The sequence below is a fragment of the Hemitrygon akajei genome, chromosome 11 (genome assembly GCF_048418815.1).
Source record: "Hemitrygon akajei chromosome 11, sHemAka1.3, whole genome shotgun sequence".
NCBI lineage: Eukaryota > Metazoa > Chordata > Chondrichthyes > Myliobatiformes > Dasyatidae > Hemitrygon > Hemitrygon akajei.
Window position 1 is genome coordinate 166298633 of NC_133134.1, and position 27339 is coordinate 166325971.

The 27339-nt window shown below is 41.0% G+C and overlaps 1 protein-coding gene across 1 annotated transcript in view; it reads left to right on the forward strand.

Moving 5' to 3' along the window:
* The window catches only part of unm_sa1614 (un-named sa1614), a 151533-nt gene that overhangs the window by 78955 nt on the left and 45239 nt on the right, over nt 1-27339 (forward strand). The window contains exons 9-14 of the mRNA XM_073062174.1: nt 59-145; nt 3836-3936; nt 12459-12528; nt 18805-18892; nt 22302-22350; nt 26629-26792. Of these exons, the coding sequence (XP_072918275.1) occupies nt 59-145; nt 3836-3936; nt 12459-12528; nt 18805-18892; nt 22302-22350; nt 26629-26792 (559 nt within the window). The remainder of the gene's footprint in view (nt 1-58; nt 146-3835; nt 3937-12458; nt 12529-18804; nt 18893-22301; nt 22351-26628; nt 26793-27339) is intronic.

The window sequence follows — 27339 nt, forward strand, 5'->3', positions numbered from 1 at the left end:
CTTGCTGATATGCAGTTTCAATTAAAATATCTGCCTGTCATGCCTGTCGTTGAACCAGATTAAACAGAACCAGGAAGAGGAAAAGAAGCAGCTGTGTAGTCTTCGAGATCAGCTCAAGCCAGCACTGCAGTTAGACCAGAAGGAGGTGAGTCAAATTTGCTCTGGGCTTTAAATTGTCATGATAATGATTCATTCAGATGTAGTGTACTTACAGTCTACTTTGTAAATTAAGTATAAAGCTTACAACACATTGAAATGTTCTGTTTACCATAGAACTTGATGCTTTCCAAAAGCTCCAGCACATCCTCTTTCTTAATATCTACGTGCTCAAGCTTCTCAGTCTGTTGCAAGTCTGCACTATAATCACCAAGATCCTTTTTCATAGTGAATACTGAAGTAAAGTAGTCTTTAAGTACCCCTGCTATCTCCTCTGGTTCCATACACACTTTCCCGCTGTCACGCTTGATAGGTCCTATTCTTTTACGTCTTATCCTCTTGCTCTTCCCATACTTGTAGAATGCCTTAGGGTTTTCATTAATCTTGCCCGCCCAGGCCTTCTCATGGCCCCTTCTGACTCTCCTAACTTCTTTCTTAAACTCCTTCCTGCTAGCCTTATAATCGTCTAGATCCCTAACATTACCTAGCTCTCTGAACTTTTTGTAAGTTTTTATTTTCTTCTTGGCAAGACTTACTACAGCCTTTGTACACCATGGTCCTGTACCCTACCATAACTTCCCTGTCTCATTGGAACATACCTATACAGAACTCCACACAAATATCCTCTGAACATTTGCCACATTTCTTCTGTACTTTTCCCTGAGAACATCTGTTCACAATTTAAGCTTCCAATTTCTTGCCTGATAGCCTCATAGTTCCCCTTACTCTAATTAAACACTTTTCTAACCTGTTGGTTCTTATCTCTCTCCAATGCTATTGTAAAGGAGATACCGATCTAATATGGGGAAAAATTGTAGATTTCCACTAGCGATGTCAGTGTACAAGTGCAATTTATGTCAGGATATGTTAAGTCCCTCACCCCTACTAGGGCATGTGCCACCAACAGCAACTGGCCAGAGTTCTCTGTCCTGGATGAGTCTTTCAACTGGATGATGGAAGGTTGATTGGCCCTCTGGCATCCGCAGACTTGCAGCTTTCACCAAATGACTTAGTACGTTTTTTAGGCGAAGATTCTTCTTCTCCCAGGGATGAGGGCTTTGAAGCTTTTGTTGGCATTTCTGTAGCTCTGGGTGTTTACAGGATGGGGTTGCTAGTCCCATGCCCAACCCTCCTCCTTTCACAATCGGTCTTGGGGCTGTCCGTGGTGAAGTTTATGTCAGAACATCCTGCAGATTTACAATGTCTGTGTTATCTGCAATGCTTCTTATTTGCAATTATGTTACTTAAATTATGAATATTAATATAAAAATTCCAGAGATCCTGCTGCTCAGATCAGGAACCCCTGAAGCAGCTACGTTACTAACAAAACGGATGAATAGTTTAAATGAGAATTTACTCTCAACATCATGAAGTATATCATGTAGATTTCTGACCATGGGCTGAATTAATTCATTTTGGATTGAAAGCTAAACTGACAGAGGCATAACTTGCTCCATCGTTCAAAAGTAAAGTGCCTTCCACTTTGGCAGTACATTGACTTCTTCAGAAATATCTATCTAGTCCTCAGCTGTCTAGTTAAGGGAGGGACACTAATAAGTACTTTAGACCATATCTCTCTGATCTGTAAATTAGAAACATAGAAAACCTACAGCACAATACAGGTCCTTCGGCCCACAATGCTGTGTTGAATATGTACTTACTTTAGAAATTACCTTGGGTTACCCATAGCCAACTGTTTTTCTAAGCTCCATGTACTTATTCAGGAGTCTCTTAAAAGACCCTATTGTATCCGCCTCCACCACCATCACCGAGAGCCCATTCCACGCACTCACTACTCTCTGCATAAAAAAACTTGCCCCTGACTCCTCTTCTCTACCTACTTACAAGCACCTTAAAACTGTGCCCTTTCATGTTAGCCATGATGCTACACACCTGTGTATGTGATTCTCTGACTGACTTAGTGTATGGAAAAACTTAAAGATTCACCCTTGGAAGGGAATAGTTTGTAGCTTTTGGAAAATAAATTGAAAGGATTCTATCTTTATTTTCAGAGTCATCAGCAGTAAATGGATCTCAAACTAACTGCTTTTCATGACATCCTTTCCTTCTGGTTCACTTCTCTCAGACATATGTATTATTTTTAAAGTCAGAGAAGTACAACACAGAAATAGGCTCTACAGCTACAGCTAGACTGTGCTGAACCAATTAAACTGCCTATTGTTTTCATTCTAAGAATGAATACAATATCAAAGATTAGCATCTCTGGTTTGAAAGCGTTTTTATTTAATTGCCCATGTGATGTGGACATTGCCAGCAACAGCTACATCCGTTGTTCATAAACTCACGAGATTCCACAAATGTTAGAAATCCAGAGCAATACGCAAAATGCTGGAGGATCTTAATAGATCAGGCAGCATCTATAAACAGTTGGTGTTTCCAGACAATACTTTCATCAGTACTGGAATGGAAAGTGGAAGAGGCCAGAATAAGAAACCTCACCTAGTTTCACTTATCACTCTTTCCCCTCCCCCCGACTTCTTATTCTGGCTTCTTCCTGTCCTTCTGTAGTTCATCCCTTTTTTGAACTGGGGATGCAGCTGAATGTCAAATACAGTGCATTGGTTATCCGGCATCACTAGATAAGTACAGCAGATTACTTGCCTGAAGGATGTATTGTCAGCCAGCTGAGTTTTTATAGAAATTCAGTAGTTTTGTGCTTACCATTACTGGGGATAGCTTTTTCCTTTACTTCCTGACCTTTGCTTCCAGTAGGTGAGCAGTACATTGTGGGGCAAATTGCATTTACCTGCTGCTGCTCACTAACAATACTTATGACTTGAGTGAATTTCCTCAACCCAACTGCTTTCCTTCTCTTTATCTTCCTTCCCATTTTGGCTACTGCACTGCTCACTATTTCCCTCATTTTTCCATTATTTCTTTCTTCTACCACTTTTCCCAATTTTCCCTCTGACTTCATTGTTTCCTCTACATTTTCCCTCCCAACTTTTCCTGTCTACCTTCTCTATGGCTTTTCAAAATTTCCACACCACCAGATTCAGGAACAGTTATTACCCTACAACCATCAGGTTTCCAAACTGGCATGTAAAACTTTACTCACCTCTTCTCTGAGCCGATTCCACCACCTACAGACTCACTTGCAAGGATTCTACAACTCAGTATTATTTATTTACTTTTTTATTCTTGCACAAAGTGTCTTTTTTACACATTGGTGATTTGTCAGTCTTTGTTTACTTTTCATAAATTCTCTTGTATGTCTTTATTTTCATGTAAGTACCTACAAGGCAATGAATCTCAAGGTAGCATATGGCAACATATACGTACTTTGACGTACTTTATTTAGACTTTGAGTTTGTCTTTGAAAACTTTGAGTTAAAATAGTATTCTGGCAGTTGCCCTTCTTGTCACTATGGACAAATTTTCATGCATAAACATTCTAAGAACAATTTTACAGTTCTTCAATATATTTCTGCAAACTGTGCATTTACTGGAATTAAATTTTGAGTTGTTTAAAGAGTCACTCATCCGTTCTGCAAGAGGGCTGAGTAGCCATTTGCATCATTCTCATACCACTGTACCACAAGAACATTTTCAACAATAATAATATTCCATTTATTTATCAAGTTCTCAAAGTTTTGAACTCCATGGCCAAGGGAATTTCATTGATGTTATTGTTTCTTTATATTTTCTTTTCCTGCAGGATTCTGTGAACCGCCAGTCTGTTTATAGTATGCATCAACTTCAGGGCAATAAGCAGTTCGGTACTGAAAAAGTAGGAATCCTGTACAAGAAAAGTGATGGGTTAGTATGATTGTAAACTCGTTGCCCTGGAAATCATTGGTCTTCAGAGTATTTGATTCCAGTCAGATAAGCCTTCATTATAGCTCTATTTCTTTTGAGGCTTACTTTCCATATTGCTGAATAGAAATGAAGATATCTAATTGCTCAATTACAACTGTAAGGAGAACTCACTTTCTTTACTGCACTAATCGAGCTGCATGAGGACATTGACTAAATTGCAAAGATCTGGACAAATTGACCTCTTTCACTTGATGGTCTTTTATGTCTATTGTTGTGATATTACTTGAAAAAAGTATTAACTTTGTTAGAATAAAGTGAATGCTTTAATTGATATGAACACTTCATAAAAATCAAATTCTGAAAAAAGTTTGTTCAGAATAATCCAAGAAACACCAAGTATAATACTTAAATTTTCTCTCTCACCTCCCTCTCCTAAAAAGCAATTCATATGCTGATGAGTATTTTGCAGCAAGTAATCCTCCTAAAGCCACTTAAAAGCATGTCTCTCTTCTCCATTCTAAATGATATTTAGAAATAAGCATGAAACTCTAGCTTTACTGGTAATGCCTACATCCCATAAACTGAATAAATTGTAAAAACAATCCCCATTCCACCATATTTTCATCTTCCCTCCTCTATATTGCTGATCACCTTAATATCTGCTTGACCAAACCTAATAGGCATGATTAAATCACACTTATGCATCTAAACACAATGAAAATGCAGAGAAACAGCCTCACCACCCATATTCTTAATGCTTGCCTTCTGCATGCCTTCACTGTGCCTGTCCAGTGATTGTAAAAGGCTACTGAGTTATAGCCACAGATGGCTTTAGAGAAGGAACAATTATGGGCCAGTTCTGATCTCACTGAGGGAGACAGGCTAGACTAGTTGGGGAACAAGCAACAGGAAGGATACTGGTCATGTATCAGGGGATTGGAAATTATGAACACCATCATTCAGAGAGAGGGCACTTGTATGTCATAGAACCACTGCCTCTTGCCAAAGCTGCATCAGAGTAATCCAAGCCATCTGTTGGAAGACGGTCTGCAAGTGGAATAGTCTGAGCTTTCAGATCATATGTCTGCAATTCCACCTTAGCACACACATATCTAATGGACTATGCTTATGCTGCAGTAGAAGTGGAAATGTTGGGTGTTGGGTCTATAAGTTGAGGTGGATCAAGAAGTTGAGATAGACACTACCTATGCTCAGAAAAAAATTGGCTTCATGCTCCAAGCAAAGACATAGAAACATAGAAAACCTACAGCACAATACAGGCCCTTCGGCCCACAATGTTGTGCTGAACATATACTTACTTAGAAATTACCTAGGGTTACCCATGGCCTTCTATTTTTCTGAACTCCCTGTACCTATCCAGAAGTCTCTGAAAAGACCCTATCGTATCCTGCTCCATCACCATTGCCGGCTCCCATTCCATGCACTCACCACTCTATGCATTAAAAAAAACTTACCCCTGACATCTCATCTGTACCTACTTCCAAGCACCTTAAAACTGTGCCCTCTTGTGCTAGCCATTTCGGCCCTGGAAAAAAGCTTCTGACTATCCACACGATCAATGCCTCTTATACACCTTTATCAGGCCACCTCTCATCCTCCGCCTCTCTAAGGAGAAAAGGCCGAGTTCATTCAATCTGTTTTCATAAAGCATGCTCTCCAATCTAGGCAACATCCTTGTAAGTCTCCACTGCACCCATTCTATAGTTTTCACATCCTTCCTATAGTGAGGTGACCAGAACTGAGCACAGTACTCCAAGTGGGGTCTGACCAGAGTCCCATAAAGCTGTAACATTACCTCTCGGCTGTTGAACTCAATACCACGGTTGATGAAGGCCAATACACTGTATGGCATCTTAACCACAGAGTCAACCTGCACAACAGCTTTAAGTGTCCTAAGGACTCGGGGCCCCAGTATCTCTCTGATCCTCCACACTGCCAAGAGTCTTGCAATTAATACTATATTCTGCCATCTTATTTGACCTACCAAAATGAACCACCTCACATTTATCTGGGTTGAACTCCATCTGCTACTTTTCAACCCAGTTTTGCATCTTCTCGATGTCCCACTGTAACCTCTGACAGCCCTCCACACTATCCACAACACCCCCAACCTTTGTGTCATCAGCGAATTTACTAACTTGTCCCTCCACTTCCTCATCCAGGTCATTCATAAAAATCATGAAGAGAAGGGGTACCAGAACAGATCCCTGAGCCACACCACTGGTCACCAACCTCCATGCAGAATATGACCCACCTACAGCCACTCTTTGCCTTCTGTGGGCAAGCCAATTCTGGATCCACAAAGCAAGGTCTCCTTGGATCCCATGCCTCCTTACTTTCTCAATAACCCTTGCATGGGGTACCTTATCAAATGCCTTGCGGAAATCCATATACACTACATCTACTGCTCTACCTTCATCAATGTGTTTAGTCACATCCTTAAAACATTCAATCAGGCTCGTAAGGCACAACCTGCCTTTGACAAAGCCATGCTGACTATTCCTAACCATATTATGCCTCTCCAAATGTTCATAAATCCTGTCTCCATCAACTTACCAACTTCTGAAGTAAGACTCACTGGTCTATAATTTCCTGGGCTATCCCTACTCCCTTTCTTGAATAAGGGAACAACATCTGTAATCCTCCAGTCCTCTGGAAAACCTCTCCTGTCCCTATTGATGATGCAAAGATGATTGCCAGAGGCCCAGCAATCTCCTTCCTCACCTCCCACTGTAGGCTGGAGTACATCTCATCTCGTCCCGGATATTTATCCAACTTGATGCTTTCCAAAAGCTTCAGCACATCCTCTTTCTTAACGTCCATATCCTCAAGCTTTTCAATCCCCTGTAAGTCATCCTTTTACATAGTGAATACTGAAGCAAAGTATTCATTAACTATCTGGGCTATCTCCTCCAGTTCCATACACACTTTTCCACTGTCACACTTGATTGATCCTATTCTCTCACGTCTTATCCTCTTGCTCTTCACGTACCTGTCGTATACCTTGGGGTTTTCCTTAATCCTGCTCACCAGGGCTTTCTCATGGCCCCTTCTGACTCTCCTAATTTAATTCTTAAGCTCCTTCTTCTAGATTTCTACCATTACCTAGTTTTTTGAACATTTCATAAGCTTTCCTTTTCTTCTTGACTAGGTTTTCAATAGCCTTTGTACACCATGGTTCCTGTATCCTACCATCCTTCCCGTCTCATTGGAACGTACTTATGCAGAACACCACACAAATGTCCCCTGAACATTTGCCATATTTCTGCCATACATTTCCCTGAGAAATCTGTTCCCAATTAATGCTTCCAAGATCCAGCCTGATAACTTTCTATTTCCCTTTACTCCAATTAAACATTTTCCTAACTTGTCTGTTCCTATTCCTCTCCAATGCTATGGCAAAAGAGATAGAATTGTGATCACTATCTCCAAAATGCTCTCCCACTGAGATCAGACCAGGTTCACTTCACAATACCAGATCAAGTGGAACATGTAGAGGGTTGGAGGTCAACTCCCTTGCATTGCTTTACATGGATAATCTTAGGCATTGTCTGCCAATGCACCAACCATTTCATTGTGCATCCTTTCCTTATAGTACTTAAGAGAATACAGACAACATGTTGAACTTGCCATTGAGAAGGTGTTTTACAAGCGCTGAACAGGCCTTTCCAGCCTAGCAACCCAACTGTTTAACCCTGGTCTAATGACAGGACAATTTACAATGACCAATTAACCTACCGACTGGAATGTTTTTGGATCGTGAGAGAAAATTGAGCACCCAGAGGAAACCTTCTCATTTAAGGGGAGGGACATACAAGATCCTTACAGATGGTGTTAGAATTGAACTCAGAACTCCAACACCCCAAGCTGTAATAGTGTTGTGCTAACCTCTACCGTGGCAGGTTTAGTCACCTTCACTTACTACTGAAGATACTCCATAGTTTCAATGGCTTGAGAGGTATTGGATTTAGACCTGGCAACAATGAAGGACTAATAGTATGAAAATTTAGGATAGAGATTGACTTGGAGGAGAACTCTTTGGTGGAGGTGTTTCTGTTTCCCTGCTGCCCTTGTAAAGTCATCAGATTTCTTGCATCCATCCCTTTGGAGCTTGAGCCCTGATGTTGATGTTGTTTCTTACCACTTTTCAATATAGCTTAACCCTCTGCTTTGGAACTTCCTAGGAAACTGAGCAGAGAATATCTGTCCTTAACTTGGTCAATTAAGGCCATGTCTAAAAGGTGGGATATCCTTCTGATGTTTCAGAAAGGACAGGAAGAGATGGGGGGGGGGGCGTGGCACTGTTGATCTGAGATAGTGTCAGGGCTGCAGAAAAGAAGGAAGTCATGGAGGGGTTGTCTACGGAGTCTCTGTGGGTGGAGTTTAGGAACAGGAAGGGCTCAATAATTCTACTGGGTGTTTTTTATAGACCACCCAATAGTAACAGAGACATCGAGGAGCAGATAGGGAGACAGATTCTGGAAAGGTGTAATAATAACAGGGTTGTTGTGGTGAGAGATTTTAATTCCCCAAATAACATTTGGCATGACCCTAGACTGAGGGGTTTATATGGGGTGGAGTTTGTCAGGTGTGTTCAAGAAGGTTTCTTGGCATAATATGTAGATAAGCCTACAAGAGGAGAGGCGGTACTTGATCTGGTATTGGGAAATGAACCTGGTCAGGCGTCAGATCTGTCAGTGGGAGAGCATTTTTGAGATAGTGATCACAATTCTATCTCCTTTACCATATCATTGGAGAGGGATAGGAACAGACAAGTTAGGAAAGCGTTTAATTGGAATAAGGGGAAACATGAGTCCATCAGACAGGAGCTTGGAAGCATAAATTGCGAACAGATGTTCTCAGGGAAATGTACAGAAGAAATGTGGGAAATGTTTAGGGGATATTTATGTGGAGTTCTGCAGAGGTATGTTCCAGTGAGACAGGGAAAGGATGGTAGGGTACAGGAACTGTGGTGTACAAAGGCTGTTGTGAATCTAGTCAAGAAGAAAAGAAGAGCTTACGAAAGGTTCAAAAAACTAGGTAATGATAGAGATCTAGAAGATTATAAGGCTAGCAGGAAGGAGCTTAAGAAAGAAATTAGGAGAGCCAGAAGGGGCCATGAGAAGGCCTTGGCAGATAGGATTAAGAAAAAGAGCAAGAGGAAAAGATGTGAGAGAATAGGACCAATCAAGTGTGACAGTGAAAAAGTGTGAATGGAACCGGAGGAGATAGCAGAGGTACTTAATGAGTACTTTGCTTCAGTATTCACTACAGAAAAGGATCTTGGCAATTATAGGAAAGACTTACAGTGGACTGAAAAACTTGAGCATGTAGATATTAAGAAAAAGGATGTGCTGGAGACTTTGGAAAGCATCAAATTGGGTAAGTCACCAGGACCAGACGAGATTGAAACATAGAAAACCTACAGCACAATACAGGCCTTTCAGCCCACAAAGTTGTGCCGAACATTTGCTTAGAAATTACTATCCTTACCCATAGCCCTCTATTTTTCTAAGTTCCATGTACCTATCCAAAAGTCTCTTAAAAGACCCTCCACCACTGTTGCCGGCAGCCCATTCCACGCACTCACCACTCTCTATGTAAAAAACTTAACCCTGACATCTCCTCTGTACCTACTCCCCAGCACCTTAAACCTGTGTCATCTCGTGGCAACCATTTCAGCCCTGGGAAAAAGCCTCTGACTATCCACACAATCAATGCCTCTCATCATCTTATATACCTCTCAGGTCAGCTCTCATCCTCCGTCACTCCAAGGAGAAAAGGCCGAGTTCACTCAACCTGTTTTCATAAGGCATGCTCCCCAATCCAGCCAACATCCTTGTAAATCTGCTCTGCACCCTTTCTATGTCTTCTATAGTCTTTCCTGTAGTGAGGCGACCAGAACTGAGCACAGTACTCCAAGTGGGGTCTGCCCAGGGTCCTATATAGCTGCAACATTACCTCTCGGCTCCTAAATTCAATTCCACGATTGATAAAGGCCAATACACCGTATGCCTTCTTAACTACAGAGTCAACCTGAGCAGCTGCTTTGAGCGTCTTGTGGACTTGGATCCCATGATCCTTCTGATCCTTCACACTGCCAAGAGATGTACCTCAGGCTACTGTGGAAGGCGAGGGAGGAGATAGCTGAGCCTCTGGCAATGATCTTTGCATCATGAATGGAGATGGGAGAGCTTCCGTAGGATTGGGGGGTTGCGGATATTGTTCCATTATTCAAGAGAGGGAGTAGAGATAGCCCAGGAAATTATAGAAATTATGGTCTATAATTCAGTGGTTGGTAAGTTGATGGAGAATATCCTGAGAGGCCTGATTTATGAACATTTGGAGAGGCATAATAAGGATGCATGTGATCCAAGGGGACATTGCTTTGTGGATCCAGAACTGATTTGCCCACAGAAGGCAAAGACTGGTTGTAGACAGGTCATATTCTGCTTGGAGGTCGGTGACCAGTGGTGTGCCTCAGGGATCTGCTCTGGGACCCCTATACTTCGTGATTTATATAAGTGACCTGGATGAAGAAGTGGATTGATGGGTTAGTAAATCTGATGATGACACAAAGGTTGGAGGTGTTGTGGATAGTGTGGAGGGCTGTCAGAGGTTACAGCAGAACATTGATAGGATGCAAAACTGGGCTGAGAAGTGGCAGATGGAGTTCAACCCAGATAAATGTGAGGTGGTTCATTTTGGTAGGTCAAATATGATGACAGAATATAGTATTAATGGTAAAACTCTTGGCAGTGTGGAGGATCAGAGGGATCTTGGGGTCTGAGTCGATAGGACACTCAAAGCTGCTGTGCAGGTTGACTCTGTGATTAAGAAAGCATATGGTGCATTGGCCTTCGTCAATCGTGGGATAGAGTTTTCAAGCCAAGAGGTAATGTTGCAGCTATATCGTACCCTGGTCAGACCCCATTTGGAGTACTGTGCTCACTTCTGGTTGTCTCACTGTAGGAAGGATGTGGAAACCATAGAAAGGGTTCAGAAGAGATTTCCAAAGATGTTGCCTGGATTGGGGAGCATGCCTTATGAGAACAGGTTGAGTGAACTCAGCCTTTTCTCCTTGGAGCGATGGAGGATGAGAAGTGACCTGATGGAGGTGTATAAGATGATGAGGGGCATTGATCATGTGGATAGTCAGAGGCTTTTTCCCCAGGGCTGAAGTGGCTAGCACGAGTGGACACAGTTTTAAGTTGCTTTGAAGTAGGTACAGAGGAGATGTCAGGGGTAAGTTTTTTACGCTGAGAGTGGTGAGTGTGTGGAATGGGCTGCCGGCGGCAGTGGTGAGGCGGATATGATGGGTTTTTTAAGAGACTCCTGGACAGCTCTATGGACCTCAGAAAAATAGAGGGCTATCAGTAACCCTAGGTAAGGACATGTTCGGCACAGCTTTGTGGACCGAAAGGCCTGTATTGTGCTGTAGGTTTTCTATGTTTCCAGCTAACTCCCATCAACGTCCAAACACAAAACACCCACCCTTCAAGAGTTGCATTGCAGAAATGCAATTTTAATTCTGGTTTTTGGCACCTAGATAGTCCCTCATCTGAATATTCCAGTAGATTCTGTTTTAAATTCAGATTTCTAATTTGGCGTATTGTCTGCAGTTCTGGTCACCTACTTATGGGAAAGATATCAATAAGATTGAAACAGTGCAGAGAAAATCTACTGGGATGTTGTTGGGACTTGACCTTAGTTATAGGGAAAGTTTGAATAGGTTAGAACCTTATTCCCTTTTAGCAAGAGGAAAGAGATTTGATAGAGGTATACAAAATTATGAGGGGTATAGATAGGATAAATGCAAGCAGCCTTTTCCACTGAGGTTGGATGGGACTACAACTAGAGTTCATAGATTAAGAGTGAAAGGTGAAATATTTAAGGGGAACCTGATGAAGATCTTCTTCATTCAGAGGGTGGCTCGAGTGCAGAATGTGCTGCCAGTGCAAGTGCTGGATGCAACATCAATTGCAACATTGAAGTTTGGATAAGTACATGGTTGAGAGGGTATGGAGTGCTATGGTGCAGATCAATGGGATGAGCCGGAGTAATAGTTTGGCAAGGATAAGATGTGCTGAAGCACCTGTTTCTGTCCTGTAGTACTCTATGACCATTATCAGTGTCTGCCATTGCAGTTTACTTTCCCCTTTAAGACATCCAGGCACAGTTTAAATTGGCATTGGCTAACTTAACCTGGTTATGGCCACTCACTAAATTGGGACTGTTTTGTCCTCTCCCAAGATAGTAAATAACAGTGTTAGTTTGGAATTGGTGGCATTATGTAATGACGTCCTAGCATGAATGTTTTGTGTGTGCTAACCTTACCAAAGGCGCATGGGTTAATTGCACATCACAATCACAGCACTCATTTTCAGTGTGTATTTTTGACCCCATTATTACATATATGTATTTATGTATTAAATGTATTTCTGGATTAAAAGATAATTAAAATGCAACAATATTATTAATAAAATTGTTTTCTCATTCAGGCTAAGGAAAGTTTGGCAGAAGAGGAAATGCATCATAAAGAACTGTTACCTCACCATATCGCATGGAACAGTGAGTGTAGTATGGGAAAGAGACTGACACATCTGATGTTGATTTTAGCTGGCAGCAAATACCCTGCAGTTTATAATCACCTGGTGACTGAATAACTCTCCTTTGTCTTTCATACTGCCTTATCTTTCACACTGCCTTATCTTTCACAATGAATAAAACTAATTTCCCAAGAGCATGAAAACCATAATTAGGGTCATACATAGTAGTAAGGAATTTTGAGAGGAATCGCCATAATGATAAAGGATACAAGACACCTGAATACATTAGTGCAGATTTTAGTTTGGAGCGGATTAATTTTTAACATAGCAGACCCAGCAGCAGGCCACAGCAACTCTGACAAGAATCATTTGAAATGTTCATTCACCATTGGCAACAAATTTGCAGATGATGCAGAGTGGCTACTAGGCTATGCATTAGCTTCAGACTAAGACGGCTGCGATAGGATATGGTCAGGGGAGGATTCAAAGAATTAAAGGAGTGGAGTTTAGGACAGAGTGGCACCCAAGTTTGTTTTGAGACTCACATCATCTCTTCCTTTCCTCATGTTGTCAGGTTTATACCCAACTGAAGGATGTTTTCTATGTTTCCATACAGCTGCTCTTTTTTTTACCAAATAGGAAAGCTGAGGTGTCTAAGTACTTGGGCCACAGTAATGTGTATAGTGTTCTATTAGCAAAACTGGGTTGTAATTTTCACCAGTTTTTGAGGCTGCTGTTTACTCCAGGGAAATGCTTCTGTCATCTGCTAAATTCTGCCACTTAATATTCTGATTAGCCAATAAATGAGCTGGTAAATTTAGTTAGGAACACAGAAAATGTACAGCACAATACAGGCCCCTCGGCCCACAATGCTGTACTGTACATGTACTTACTTTAGAAATTACCTAGGGTTATCCATAGCCCTCGATTTTTCTAAGCTCCATGTACCTATCCAGGAGTCTCTTAAAAGGCCATATTGTATCCACCTCCACCACAGTAGCTGGCAGCCCATTCCACACACTCACCACTCTGCATAAAAAGCTTACCCCTGACATCCCCTCTGTACCTACTTCCAAGCACCTCTCGTGTTAGCCATTTCAGCCCTGGGAAAAAGCCTCTGACTATCCACACGATCAATGCCTCTCATCATCTTATACACCTCTATCAGGTCACCTCTCATCCTCAGTCGCTCAAGGAGAAAGGGCCAAGTTCACTCAACCTATTCTCATAAGGCATGCTCTCCAATCCAGGCAAAATCCTTGTAAATCATCTCTGCACCCTTTCAATGGTTTCCACATCCTTCCTGTAGTGAGGTGACCAGAACTGAGCACAGTACCAAGTGGGGTCTGATCAGGGCCCTATATAGCTGTAACATTACCTCTCAGCTCCTAAATTCAGTCCCATGATTGATAAAGGCCAATGCTTTCTTAACCACAGAGTCAACCTGCGCAGCAGCTTTGAGTGTCCTATGGACTCGGACCCCATGATCCTTCTGATCCTTCACACTGCCAAGAGATGTACCCCAGGCTACTGTAGGAAGCAAGGAAGGAGATAGCTGAGCCTCTGGCAATGATCTTTGCATCATGAATGGAGATGGGAGAGCTTCCGTAGGATTGGGGGGTTGCGGATATTGTTCCATTATTCAAGAGAGGGAGTAGAGATAGCCCAGGAAATTATAGAAATTATGGTCTATAATTCAGTGGTTGGCCTCTGATCTTCCACACCGCCAAGTCTTACCATTAAAACTATATTTTGCCATCATATTTGACCTATCAAAATGAACCACCTCACACTTATCTGGGTTGAATTCCATCTGCCAGTTCTCAGCCCAGTTTTACATCCTATCAATGTACCACTGTATTCTCTGAAAGCCCTCCACACTATTCATAACACCCCTAACCTTTATGTCATCAGCAAATTTACTAATCATCCCTCAACTTCCTCATCCAGGTCTTTTATAAAAAATCACGGAGAGAAAGTGTCCCAGAACAGATCCCTGAAGCACACCACTGGTCACCAAACTCCATGCAGAATATGACCCATCTACAAACACTCTTAGCCTTCTGTGGACAAGCCAGTTCTGGATCCCATGCCTCCTTACTTTCTCAATAAGCCTTGCATGGGGTACCTTATCAAATGCCTTGCTGAAATCTATATACACTACTGCTCTACCTTCATCAATGTGTTTAGTCACATCCTCAAAAAATTCAATCAGGCTCGTAAGGCACAACCTGCTTTTGACAAAGCCATGCTGACTATTCCTAATATTATGCCTCTCCAAATATTCATAAGTCTTGCCTCTCAGAATCTTCGCTATCAACTTACCAACCACTCACTGGTAAGACTCACTGGTCTATGATTTCCTGGCCTATATCTACTCCTTTTCTTGAATAAAGGAACAACATCTGCAACTCTCCAATCCAACGGTACCTCCGAAGCCAGAGACTCAGCAATCTCCGCCCTTGCCGCTCACTGTAGCTTGAGGTATATTTTGTCTGGTGATTTATCCAACTTGATGCTTTTCAAAAGCTCCAGCACATCCTCTTTCTTAATGTCTACCTGCTCAAGCTTTTCAGTCTGCTGTAAGTCATCCCTACTATTGCCAAGATCCTTTTCCATAGTGAATACTGAACCAAAGTATTTGTTAAGTATGGATCTGATATCTCCCTCAGTTCCATACACACATTTCCACTGTCATACTTGATTGGTCCTATTCCCTCACGTCTTATCCTCTTGCTCTTCAGATACTTTTAGAATGCCTTGGGGTTTTCCTTAATCCTGCCCACCCAGGCATTCTTATGGCCCCTTCTGGCTCTCCTAATTTCTTTCTTAAACTACTTCTTGCTAGCCTTATAATCTTCTAGATCTCTAACATTACCTAGCTCTCTGAACCTTTTGTAAGCTTTTCTTCTTGACTAGATTTTTAACAGCCTTTGTACACCATAGTTCCTGTACCCTACCATTCTTTCCCTGTCTCATTGGAACGTGCCTATTGCAGAACACCACACAAATATCCCTTGAGCATTTGCCACATTTCTGCCGTACATTTCCCTGAGAGCATCTGTTCCCAATTTATGCTTCCAAGTTCCTGCCTGATAGCTTCATATTTCCCCTTACTCCAATTAAGTGCTTTCCTAACTTGTCTGTTCTTATCCCTCTCCAATGCTATGGTAAATAGATAGAATTGTGATCACTATCTCCAAAATGCTTTCCCACTGAGAGATCTGACACCTGACCAGATTCATTTCCCAATACCAGATCAATACAGCGTCTCCTCTTGTAGGCTTATCTACCTATCAGGAAGGCTTCCTGAACACACCTAACAAACTCCTCCGCATCTAAATCCCTTGCTCCAGGGAGATGCCAATCAATATTGGGAAAATTAAAAGCTCCCTCCCTGTTATTATTGCATCTTTCCAGAATCTGTCTCCCTCTCTGCTCCTTGATGTCCCTGTTACTACTGGGTGGTCTATAAAAAACACCCAGTAGTGTTATTGACCCCTTCTTGTTCCTAACTTCCACCCACGGCAACTCAGTAGACAATCCCTCCATGACTTCCTCCTTTTCTGCAGCCATGACTCTATCTCTGATCAGCAGTGCCACACCCCACCTCTTTTGCCTCCCTCACTGTCCTTTCTGAACCATCTAAAGCCTGGCATTCTAAGTAGCCATTCCTGCCCCAGAGCCATCCACATATGGCCACAAGATCATAGCTCCAAGTACTGATCCATGCTCTAAGCTTATCTGCTTTGTTCTTGCATTAAAATAGACACATCTCAAACCATCAGTCTGAGCGTATCCCTTATCTATCACCTGCCTATCCTCCCTCTCACACTGTCTACAAGCTTTCTCTATTTGTGAGCCAACCACCCCATCCTCCGTCTCTTCAGTTGGGTTCCCAGCCCCTGTGATTCTGGTTTAAATTCATAGATAAGTGAGTAAATTAGTATTTAATTACTCCAATTTCCAGTGCACGTGTAAAACTAAACTGTCCCTATAGTCACGTGAATTTAGTTGAAGATCTTGTGCCCAAGATCTTTAGGCACAAACTAACGGAGATGGGAGTAGACGCTCACATGGTGGATTGGATAGTGGACTACTTGACAGATAGACCTCAGTATGTGCGGTTGGGAGACTGTAGGTCTGACACGGTGGTCAGCAGCACAGGAGCGCCGCAGGGGACCGTGCTCTCTCCGGTCCTGTTCACCCTGTACACATCAGACTTCCAATATAACTCGGAGTCCTGCCATGTGCAGAAGTTCGCTGATGACACGGCCATAGTGGGGTGTGTCAGGAATGGACAGGAGGAAGAGTATAGGAAACTGATACAGGACTTTGTGATATGGTGCAACTCAAACTACCTGCGTCTCAATATCACCAAGACCAAGGAGATGGTGGTGGACTTTAGGAGATCTAGGCCTCATATGGAGCCAGTGATCATTAATGGAGAATGTGTGGAGCAGGTTAAGACCTACAAGTATCTGGGAGTACAGTTAGACGAGAAGCTAGACTGGACTGCCAACACAGATGCCTTGTGCAGGAAGGCACAGAGTCGACTGTACTTCCTTAGAAGGTTGGCGTCATTCAATGTCTGTAGTGAGATGCTGAAGATGTTCTATAGGTCAGTTGTGGAGAGCGCCCTCTTCTTTGTGGTGGCGTGTTGGGGAGGAAGCATTAAGAAGAGGGACGCCTCACGTCTTAATAAGCTGGTAAGGAAGGCGGGCTCTGTCGTGGGCAAAGTACTGGAGAGTATAACATCGGTAGCAGAGCGAAGGGCGCTGAGTAGGCTACGGTCAATTATGGAAAACCCTGAACATCCTCTACATAGCACCATCCAGAGACAGAGAAGCAGTTTCAGTGACAGGTTGCTATCGATGCAATGCTCCTCAGACAGGATGAAGAGATCAATACTCCCCAATGCCATTCGGCTTTACAATTCAACCGCCAGGAGTAAGATATGTTAAAGTGCCGGGGTTAGGACTCAATGTATTTAAGTAAACTACTTAAGAACTTTTTAAAAGCTATTATTAATGCTATATAATTAATTATTAATTAATAAGTGTATGGGACATTGGAAAAAATGTTGAATTTCCCCATGGGGATGAATAAAGTATCTATCTATCTATCTATCTATCTATCTATCTAGATTTGTGTCTTACTATGAAGTCGCTATTGATAATTATGAATAATTATTTACCCTGTTCTGTCAAAAACTGTTTGGATGATAACATTTGGTTTGGGGCAAAATCACAGTAAATACTTAACTATTAAAACTAGAAATGTAGAGTAGGTAAGAGTACCTTTGTTGTTTAACCTCACGTATCTATTGTATAACCCTAACCAAATTGAATTAAGAATACTTTACTCAACCCTAACTATCATTCTTCAACTTGCAATGACAACAGATCTATAGTATTGTGCAAAAGTCTTAGGTACTCTAGCTATATAGATGTGCCCAAGACTTTTGCACAGTAATGTATATCCTATTGTACATCCTAAATCCTTAGTGTACAATAATGCATAACTTTTGAACTAGCAAGTATATATTGTGATTATACTTTTATAATTTATATATATATTTTATAATTTATTTATTATTACATTCAGTGGCCACTTTATTAGGTACAGGAAGTAGGTTTGTAGTCTTCTGCTGCTGTAACCCATCCACTTCAAGGTTCGACGTGTCGTGCATTCAGAGATGCTCTTCTGCACACCGCTGTTGTAACATGTGGTTATTTGAGTTAATGTCACCTTTCTGTCAGCCTGAATCTGTCAGGCTATTCTCCTTTAACTTCTCTCAGCAATAGAGTTTTCACCCATAGAACTGCCGCTCACTGGATGTATTTTTATTTCTCCTACCATTGTCTGTAAACTCTAGAGACTGTTGTGCATGCAAATCCTTGAAGGTCAGGAGTTTTGAGATCCTCCATGATAGCACCAACAATCATTCCACAATCAAAATCACTTAGATCACTTTTTTTACACATCCTGATGTTTGGGCTGAACAACATCTGAACCTTTTGACCATGTCTGCATGATTTTATGCATTGAGCTACTGCCACATGATTGGCTGATCAGATATTTGCATTAATAAGCAACTGGACCTAATAAAGTGGCCATTGAAATTATATTTGTTGATAATTTTGATGTTTAAAAAAAAAATTATATACAAGTTATAATTTTATGATCCATGTTGTGTTCAGTAATAAGCAACTGGTTAAAATGTTTTCACTGGTTTTGTATTTTGCTAATGAAAGAGAAGAGTGCATCATCTTAAACTCCTTTCTCTTTCACCCAGCCAAATCGACAGCCAGCGAAGCTCAACCTCCTGACATGTCAAGTGAAGCCGAGTTTAGAAGATAAAAAATGTTTTGACCTCATTTCACGTATGATTGATTATTTCAATTTTTTGTCCCTTGTTGAATGTTTGGTTGTTCTGTAGCCATCACTCTATGAATTATGTTGATTAATATAACTTATTTGTGATTAGCATCTGGTTTATAGTTTGCAGTGCGCGAGTTTCTACATACAGGAATATAATGATACCCTTCCAGAGTAGTGTTCTCAGGATTATTTGTTAGTTGTGTATCCTATCATTATTTTTCTTGTTGGATTCACTGCCCAGAGTTAAAATCAAGTAACTTGTTTGCCACAATAATCATTAATGCCATTGTTTGCAAAAATAAAGGATTTCTCCTTTTTCTAAAAAAAAGCAGGTGGTCATATCATGAAATAACCAGTTGTAAATGCAAAAGCAAGGATGTAATGTGCATTATAAAGCACTGGTGAGGATTCAGTTGAAGAATTGAATTGTGAACAGTTTTGGGCCCTTCCTGGAGGCACACATCTTTTTAACTCCCTATGCTCAGAGGTCAACTTTTCATGACTTTTATATGGAAATCTGAATTAAAACAAACAAGTTTATTGACAAACTGAAGACATTTTGCAATGCCATCTCAGTTTTGATGATTGTACATATTTTGAAGAATAACATTCACCTTTTCACGGATTTCACTTTGCTTTCATCATCTTTGCAAGATGGAAGTGACTACTCTTTATGGCTGGAACCTGCCAATTTGTGGATTGTTCAATTTATTCCAGACAATAGAGTGAAGACCTATTTGCTTCAGTGCCGGACAATCTAGAGAAGACCCCCCCCCCCAGGGTCTTGAGTTACGAATTGGTCTTAGACCAAAAGTTTTAAAAAAGTATTGTTATAATTTGATGTTATTAAGTTGCTAAGTAAACAAATGGCAGGTGTTTGTATGTTAACAGTAAAATATTTGTTTAGCATAATGCCCCAGTAAAAATAAACAGTTGATACACAATTAAAATAAAAGGGGAAGAGTGTGCCGTATAGCCTACAGTATAATAAGTGACTACTTTATGTTTTAGTAATACGTCGTTGAATTTGCTATTAGGCGCATATTGAACATGCCCTTTTAGGTGCATATTGATCCGTATGTGTGTGCCGAGTTCGGTTTCTTCCAGTAAAGAACCATGAACCTTAGCTCCCGTCTCCAGCATTTTTATTAATAGCATTGTTGTGTAACCAGGCCACATACACAACTCGTAGGATTGAGTTCAAGAGCCGAGAGGTAATGTTAAAGCTATATAGGACCCTAGTCAGACCCCACTTGGAGTACTGTGCTCAGTTCTGGTTGCCTCACTACAGGAAGGATGTGGAAACCATTGAAAGGATGCAGAGGAGATTTACAAGGATGTTGCCTGGATTGGGGAGCATGCCTTATGAAAACAGGTTGAGTGAACTTGGCCTTTTCTCCTTGGAGCGACAGAGGATGAGAGGTGACCAGATAGAGGTGTATAAGTTGATGAGAAGCATTCAATGTGTGGATAGTTAGAGGCTTTTTTTCCAGGGCTGAAATGACTAACATAAGAGGGCAGAGTTTTAAGGTACTTGGAATTAAGTATAGAGGAGATGTCAGGGGTAAGATTTTTACTCAGAGAGTGGTGAGTGCGTGGAATGGGCTGCCAGCAACGGTGGTGGAGGCGGATACGATAGGGTCTTTTAAGAGACTCCTGGATAGATACATGGAGTTTTGAAAAATAGAGGGCAATGGGTAACCGAAGGTAATTTCTAAACTAAGTACATATTTGGGACAGCATTGTGGGCCGAAGGGCCTGTATTGTGTTGTAGGTTTTCTATGTTTCTATGAAATTTAACATGGGGTTAAGTTCAATTTAATTGAACACCACTAATTTTTCTAGATGCACCTTTGAAAGCATCCTATCTGGAGCCATCACAGCTTGATATGGTAGCTGTTCTGTTCAAGACCACAAGAAATTGCAGAGAGTTGTGAACTCAGCTCAGTCACTCACAAAAACCAACTTCCCCTCCGTGGACTCTGACTACACTTCTCAATGCCTCAATAAAGCAGTCATCATAATCTCACCCCAGATGTACATACTCTTTCCATATCCTTTCTATCAGACAGAATACACAAAAACTTGAAAGCATGCATTACCAAGCTCAAGGACAGTTTCTATCCCACTGTTATAAGACTGTTAAATGAATCTCTTGTACATTGAACTCTTGACATCACAATCTACCTCATTACAGCCATTGCACTTTATAGTCTACCTGTACTGTACTTTCTCAAGAACTGTAACCATAACACCATATTCTGCATTCTTTTACTGCTTTCCCCATGTACTTTCTCAGAGTACATGTGTTTTATTTTAAGTGGATGGCACACAAGACTATGTTTCTCACTGTATCTCAGTACATGTGACAATATACTAATGCTAATCCTTCCCAGTGAATATCTTCTGAATCCTCTCAATGCAATCCATCCTACACTGTGAATGTGAATTGAATTGAATTGACTTTATTTCTTACATCCTTCACGTACGAGGAGTAAAAATCTTTCCGTTACGTCTCCTTCTAAATGTGTAATATGCAATCACAGTAATTTACAATAAATAGAATAGTCAATGTAACATAGAATACACTCAAATCAGTGTGAGTTAATCAGTCTGATGGCCTGGTGGAAGAAACTGTCCCAGAGCCTGTTGGTCCTGGCTTTTGTGCTGTGGTACCATTTCCCGGATGGTAGCAGCCGGAATAGATTGTGGTTGGGGTGACTCGGGTCCCCAATGATCCTATGAGCCCTTTTAACACACACATCTTTGTAAATGGCCTGAATAGTGGGAAGTTCACAACTACAGATGCGCTGGGCTATCCGTACCACTGTCTGCAGAGTCCTGCGATTGAGGGAGGTACAGTACCCACACCAGCCGATCAGGATACTCTCAATTGTACCCCTGTAGAAAGTTGTGGTGAATGGAACTGTAGACATTGCTCTAATTGTGGCCTATCAGATGTCTGATAATTTGCATCTTAACCTCCCTGCACCTACGTGCATTCCTGCACGTTAAAATAAAGGTTCTGTGCAGATACAAGCCATTGAAATAAGCAAATCTGTTGTAGAGAGTAGTGAACCCATTTTCTCACTTGTGTCCCTCAGCCTAGTGAATGGCAAATCATTATTATGCAACACTGCGTCCTGATGAAGGGTCTCAGCCCGAAATGTCGACATTTTATTACTTACCATAAATGCTACCTGACCTGCTGAGTTTCTCCATCATTTTGTGCGTGTTACTCTGGATTTCCAACATCTGCAGAATTTCTGGTGTTTATCATTATAATGCAAAATGGAATTATGTGTTCTTGATTTTATTCTGCTTGAGATCTAATATATGGCTATAGATTTGAAGGAGAATGAATTCCATGATATAATTTTATATCTCATTCAGTTTTCCTTTTGCTTTTAGATAACCGCACTTATCATTTCCTGGCAGATGATGAGCTGGACTGTATGGCGTAAGTAGAGAGCTGAGCAGTTATGCATTAACAGATGCAGATAACAAATTGTTGAGAGTGTTAAAAAGCTCTCAGTCTGAAGAAACAAATTATTTCATAATCTGAGAGTTTAGCTAGCTTTACAAGCCAAACACATCTGTATAAACTGATCTGTAGTTCATTAAAATTTAACATTTGGTACTGCTTGCACAGTGTTTAAATGGCCCATAACAATTCAGCTTGTAGTCATTGTTGCTGCCAACATGTTCATGGAGGAAGGAATGGTAATTACAGCCCTGCAGAAGGTTAAGGAACAGCTTTATTTTTTTGAGATAGTTGTACCTTATCCAGAGGGCACAGCATCAGAATAGATGGACACGAGGAAATCTGCAGATGCTGGAAATTCAAGCAACATACACAAAAAGCTGGTGGAACGCAGCAGGCCAGACAGCATTTATAGGGAGAAGCACTGTCGACATTTCGGGCCAAGACCCTTCGTCAGGACTAACTGAAAGGAAAGATAGTAAGAGATTTGAAAGTAAGAGGGGGAGAGGAAAATGCAAAATGATAGGAGAAGACTGGAGGGGGTGGGGTGGAGCAGAGAGCCGGAAAGGTGATTGGCAAAAGGGATACAGAGCTGGAGAAGGGAAAGGATCATGGGACGGGAGACCTAGGGAGAAAGACAGGGGGAGGGGAGCACCAGAGGGAGATGGAGAACAGGCAGAGTGATGGGCAGAAAGAGATGGACATTCATTTAGAACAGAGATGAGGATGAATTTCTTTAGTCAGAGGATAGTGAATCTGAGGAATTCATTGCCAAGTGAAATGCCAACTGTGAAGGTCAAATCATTAGATGTATTTAAAGCAGAGGTTGATAGGTTCACAATTAGTAAAGACATCAAAGGTTATGGGGAAAAGGTAGGAGAATGGGGTTGAACAGGAAAATAAATCAGCCAAGATCAAATGACGGAGAAGAATTGGTTGGCCAAATAGCCTATTTATTTTTCTATTTATTATGGTCTTACATAGAATGGGCTTGGCTTCCACTTACCAACTTAAAGCTGGATGTTATTCAGTTCATCCTACATGTTGTAAGGGCAACTTCATTTCTGGACAAGTTTAAATGTATCTGAACACTGTGGAATGTATTTTTTGTTTTTACAGTACTGTCCAAAAGTCTTAGGCACCCTAGATGTTTAATATATATTTTGTTTTAGATGGGGTTTTTTTTGTCTTCTGCATTAGTATCAGTAGAAAAGAGCAAATTTTAGTTTTCCAAACATTTTCCCCAAAAAAATAATGTTCCAGAGAAATGTTTGTATTTAGTTAAGGAAAGCAACATATTAAGTATGAACTGTTTTTCCAAATAAAACTTGATTACTTTGTAGGTATATAGCCTAGTTCATAATTAAACGAAGATAACATGGTTTACAGTACAGGCAACACAGGTTAAATTCCTGCCAGGAGTTTGAATGTTCTTCCCATGGCTGCATGGGTTTCCTCTGGGTGCTCCAGTTTCCTCCCACAGTCCAAAGATGTACCAGTTGGTAGGTTAATTGGTCATTGTAAGTTGTTCTGTGATTAGGCTAGGGTTAAATTGGGGGATTGCTGGGCAGTGCAATTAATAGGGCCTATTCCAAGCTGTATCTCAATAAAAATACATAAGCAAACAGGATGTTAATGATCAATGACATAATGAGTTGTGTGAACTGAACTGACTAACTGAAACAGAATCAGGTATAAAAGGAATCAAAATGGGTGAAGAACAACCAAACTAAAAATTGAGGGTGTGGCGGATGTGACAGTATAACCTTCAAATCATCAATTCTTACACCATCGCAAGAGTAAGCAGAGTAACCGGACACAAGGTGGTTATCCTGCATCAGCAAGGTCTCTCCCAAGGAGAAATTTCACAGTAGACAGGAGTTGCAAGATGTGCTGTCCAAGCTCTTCTGAAGTAGCAAAAAGAAGCAGGTAAGGTAGAGGTCTAGAAAGTTAGTGGTGGGCAACAGGAACTGAGTGTAGCAGATGAGAGATACATCAAACAGACGTCCTTTCTAAGTATAAAGAAGTTCAGCACTGCTATCAGTTCTGAACTCATGGAAACCATTGGAACCCAAGCACACCCCTCTATAGTCCAAAGAAGTTCAGAAGAGGTCTTCATAGAAGAGTTGCTGCCAAAAAGCCATTCCTCCAAAGTGGAAACTTGCCTATGCACAAAAACACAAGGACTGGGGTTCTGAAGAATGGCAGCAAGTGCTCTGGACTGACGAGTCAAAATTTCATATTTTTTGCTCAAACGGGACAGTTTGTCCGTAGAAGAGCTGAGGGCATTACATGGATGAGAGTCCGCAGCCAAGAGTGAAGCACAGCAGAGGTTCCCTGCAGGTTTGGGGCTGCATTTCTGCAAATGGAGTTGGCGATCTGGTCAGAATTAATGGAAACCTCAATGCTGAGAAGTACAAGCAGATTCTCATCCATCATGCAAGGTGTCTGATTGGTCCCAACTAAATTCTGCAGCAGGACAAAGACTTCATACACATCGCTAAGATTATAAAGAGCAATTTTCAGCCAAAATAAGAAAAAGGATTTCTGCAACAGATGGTATGGCCTTCACAGAGCCCTCAACATCATCAAGGCTGAAGAGACAGAAGTAAGTGAGATAGCCAAAGACTGCAGAAGAACTATAGCAAGCTCTCCAAGGTGCTCGCAACAATCTACCAGCCGAATTACTTATAAACCTGTGCAATAGTGTTCCTAAAATACAGTTTTAAAGGCAAAGGGTGGTCACACCAAATAGGATATGATTTAGTTTTTTACTGTTTACTGCTCTTTATAGTTTTTTAAAATATTTACGGACTTTTCATTTCATTATTTTTGGAAGCATCTTCACTTAACAGATTTACTTATAGTGTCACTTCCCCGTCTTTTAGCTGTCACACTCAGACTTAACTACATATAGTAATGATCATCATCTCCTGTTGGGATGTAGCAAGAAAGCTGCTGCTCGCAAATTAGCAACCTTTTATACTCCATTAGATAACTGATAACACAGTCAATAGGAAAGAAACTCAATCAGAATTATGACACTGTCATTTGTCTCATACACAGAATTCTCCAAATTTGCAATCAGATACTACCGTCTGTAAGTACGTTATTAAAATTTGGTCTCTCATCTTACATTTCCTAGATCCAGGTATACTTTTTTAAAAAACTTTATAGTTATTATATGTATAGTATTGTACAGCGTAGTGAGGGCTGGACAGTATTGTAGCATTTAGTGTAACACTTTATAGTGCCTGTGATCAGCAATCAGAGTTCAATTCCTGTTGCTGTTTGTAAAGAATTTGTATGTTCCCCATGACCGCGTGGGTTTCCATAGGTTTCCTATCACATCCTAAAGATGGGTTAGTAAGTTGCAGGCTTGCATTGTTGGCACAGGAAGCGTGGTGACACTTGTGAACTGCCTCAAGCATATCCTCAGTCTATGTTGATCAATGACACAAATGACACATTTCTCTGTGTGTTTCGATGTACTTGTGACAAATAAAGCTAATCTCTTTAATCTGTATCATTATGTAATAACTTTTATCAGGATCAAATTCCTTCTGCTTTTTCTCTGCCCACGTTTTAATTGAGTCAGCAAGGAAGTTAAGCAGGGCAGTGGCAGATTACTTTAATTCTCCGAGGTGAAGAATTTTGAGAGATCTAATAAGGGTAGTTAGACTCAATAATCACCTTGTTAAATACAGGAGTGGAACCTGGTGTGGTTTTCTGCTGCTGTTGCCCATCCATGCACACCGCTATTGTAACGTGTGGTTATTTGAGATATTATCACCTTCCTGTCAGTTTAAATCTGTCTGGCCAATCTCCTTTACCTCTCTCATTAACAAGGCATTTTCACCCACGTAACTTACACTTACTGGATTTTTTTTTGTTTTTCACACCATTCTCTGTAAACTCAAGAGACTGTTGTATGTCAAAATCCCAGGAGATCAGCAGTTTCTGAGATATTTAAACCACCCTGTCTGGCACCAACTATCATTCCATGGTCAAAGTCATTTGGATCACATTTCTTCCCCATTCTGATGTTTGGTCTGAATAACAACTGAACCTCTTGACCACATCTGCATGGTTTTATGCATTGAGTTGCTGTTGCATGATTGGCTGGTTAGATATTTTCATTGATGAGCAGATATACATGTGTTACCTAATAAAGTGGCCACTGAAAGTATCTGCTCTGCGTGATAGGGCTCTAGATATGAACTTATTATAATATTACTCTTCATTTTAATCAAGGTGGATTTCTGTTTTAACGAACTGCAAGCAAGAAGCTCTAAATATGGCTTTCCATGAAGAGCACAATAGTGCAGAGAGTAGTATTGAAGACCTAACTAAAGCCATCATTGAAGATATCCAACATATGCCTGGGAATAGCGAGTGCTGTGATTGTGGAGCACCAGGTAAGACAATAGTGTGAATGAAATGGTTCCAAATTAAGAACGTAAAGTGACAGATATTCAGCAGGTCAAGCCAGTTAATGTTTCAGGCTGGTGGCCTTCCATCACAACTTACAAATTCTACTTTAAAAATAGGGGCATAATATGAGGAAGTCCTAAATTTAATGGATGTTTACCAATCTTCCACCTCGTGTTCTCCTCCAGGTCAAAACACTGTAACTCATGCCTAGAGCTTTTGGGATTATTTTGGGCTGCAGTATTCCAGTAAATTTGGCACACCCCTATTGAATTTAGGGAAGTAGTGAACTTGCCAATGGTACACCATCTTGTGCATTACTGAAATAAAACCTGCTTAATTCAGCCCTGTGTTTTTATAGAAATGTTAAATACTTTAAAAAAGTGTTCTCTTAGAACAGGCATTCCCAACCTTTTTTATGCCATGGACCAATACCATTAAGCAAGGGGTCTGTGGATCCCTGGTTAGCAATCCCTGTCTTAGAAGATGCACAAAAGAGTTTATTCAACAAAATTAGACTACATTGATTGGTAA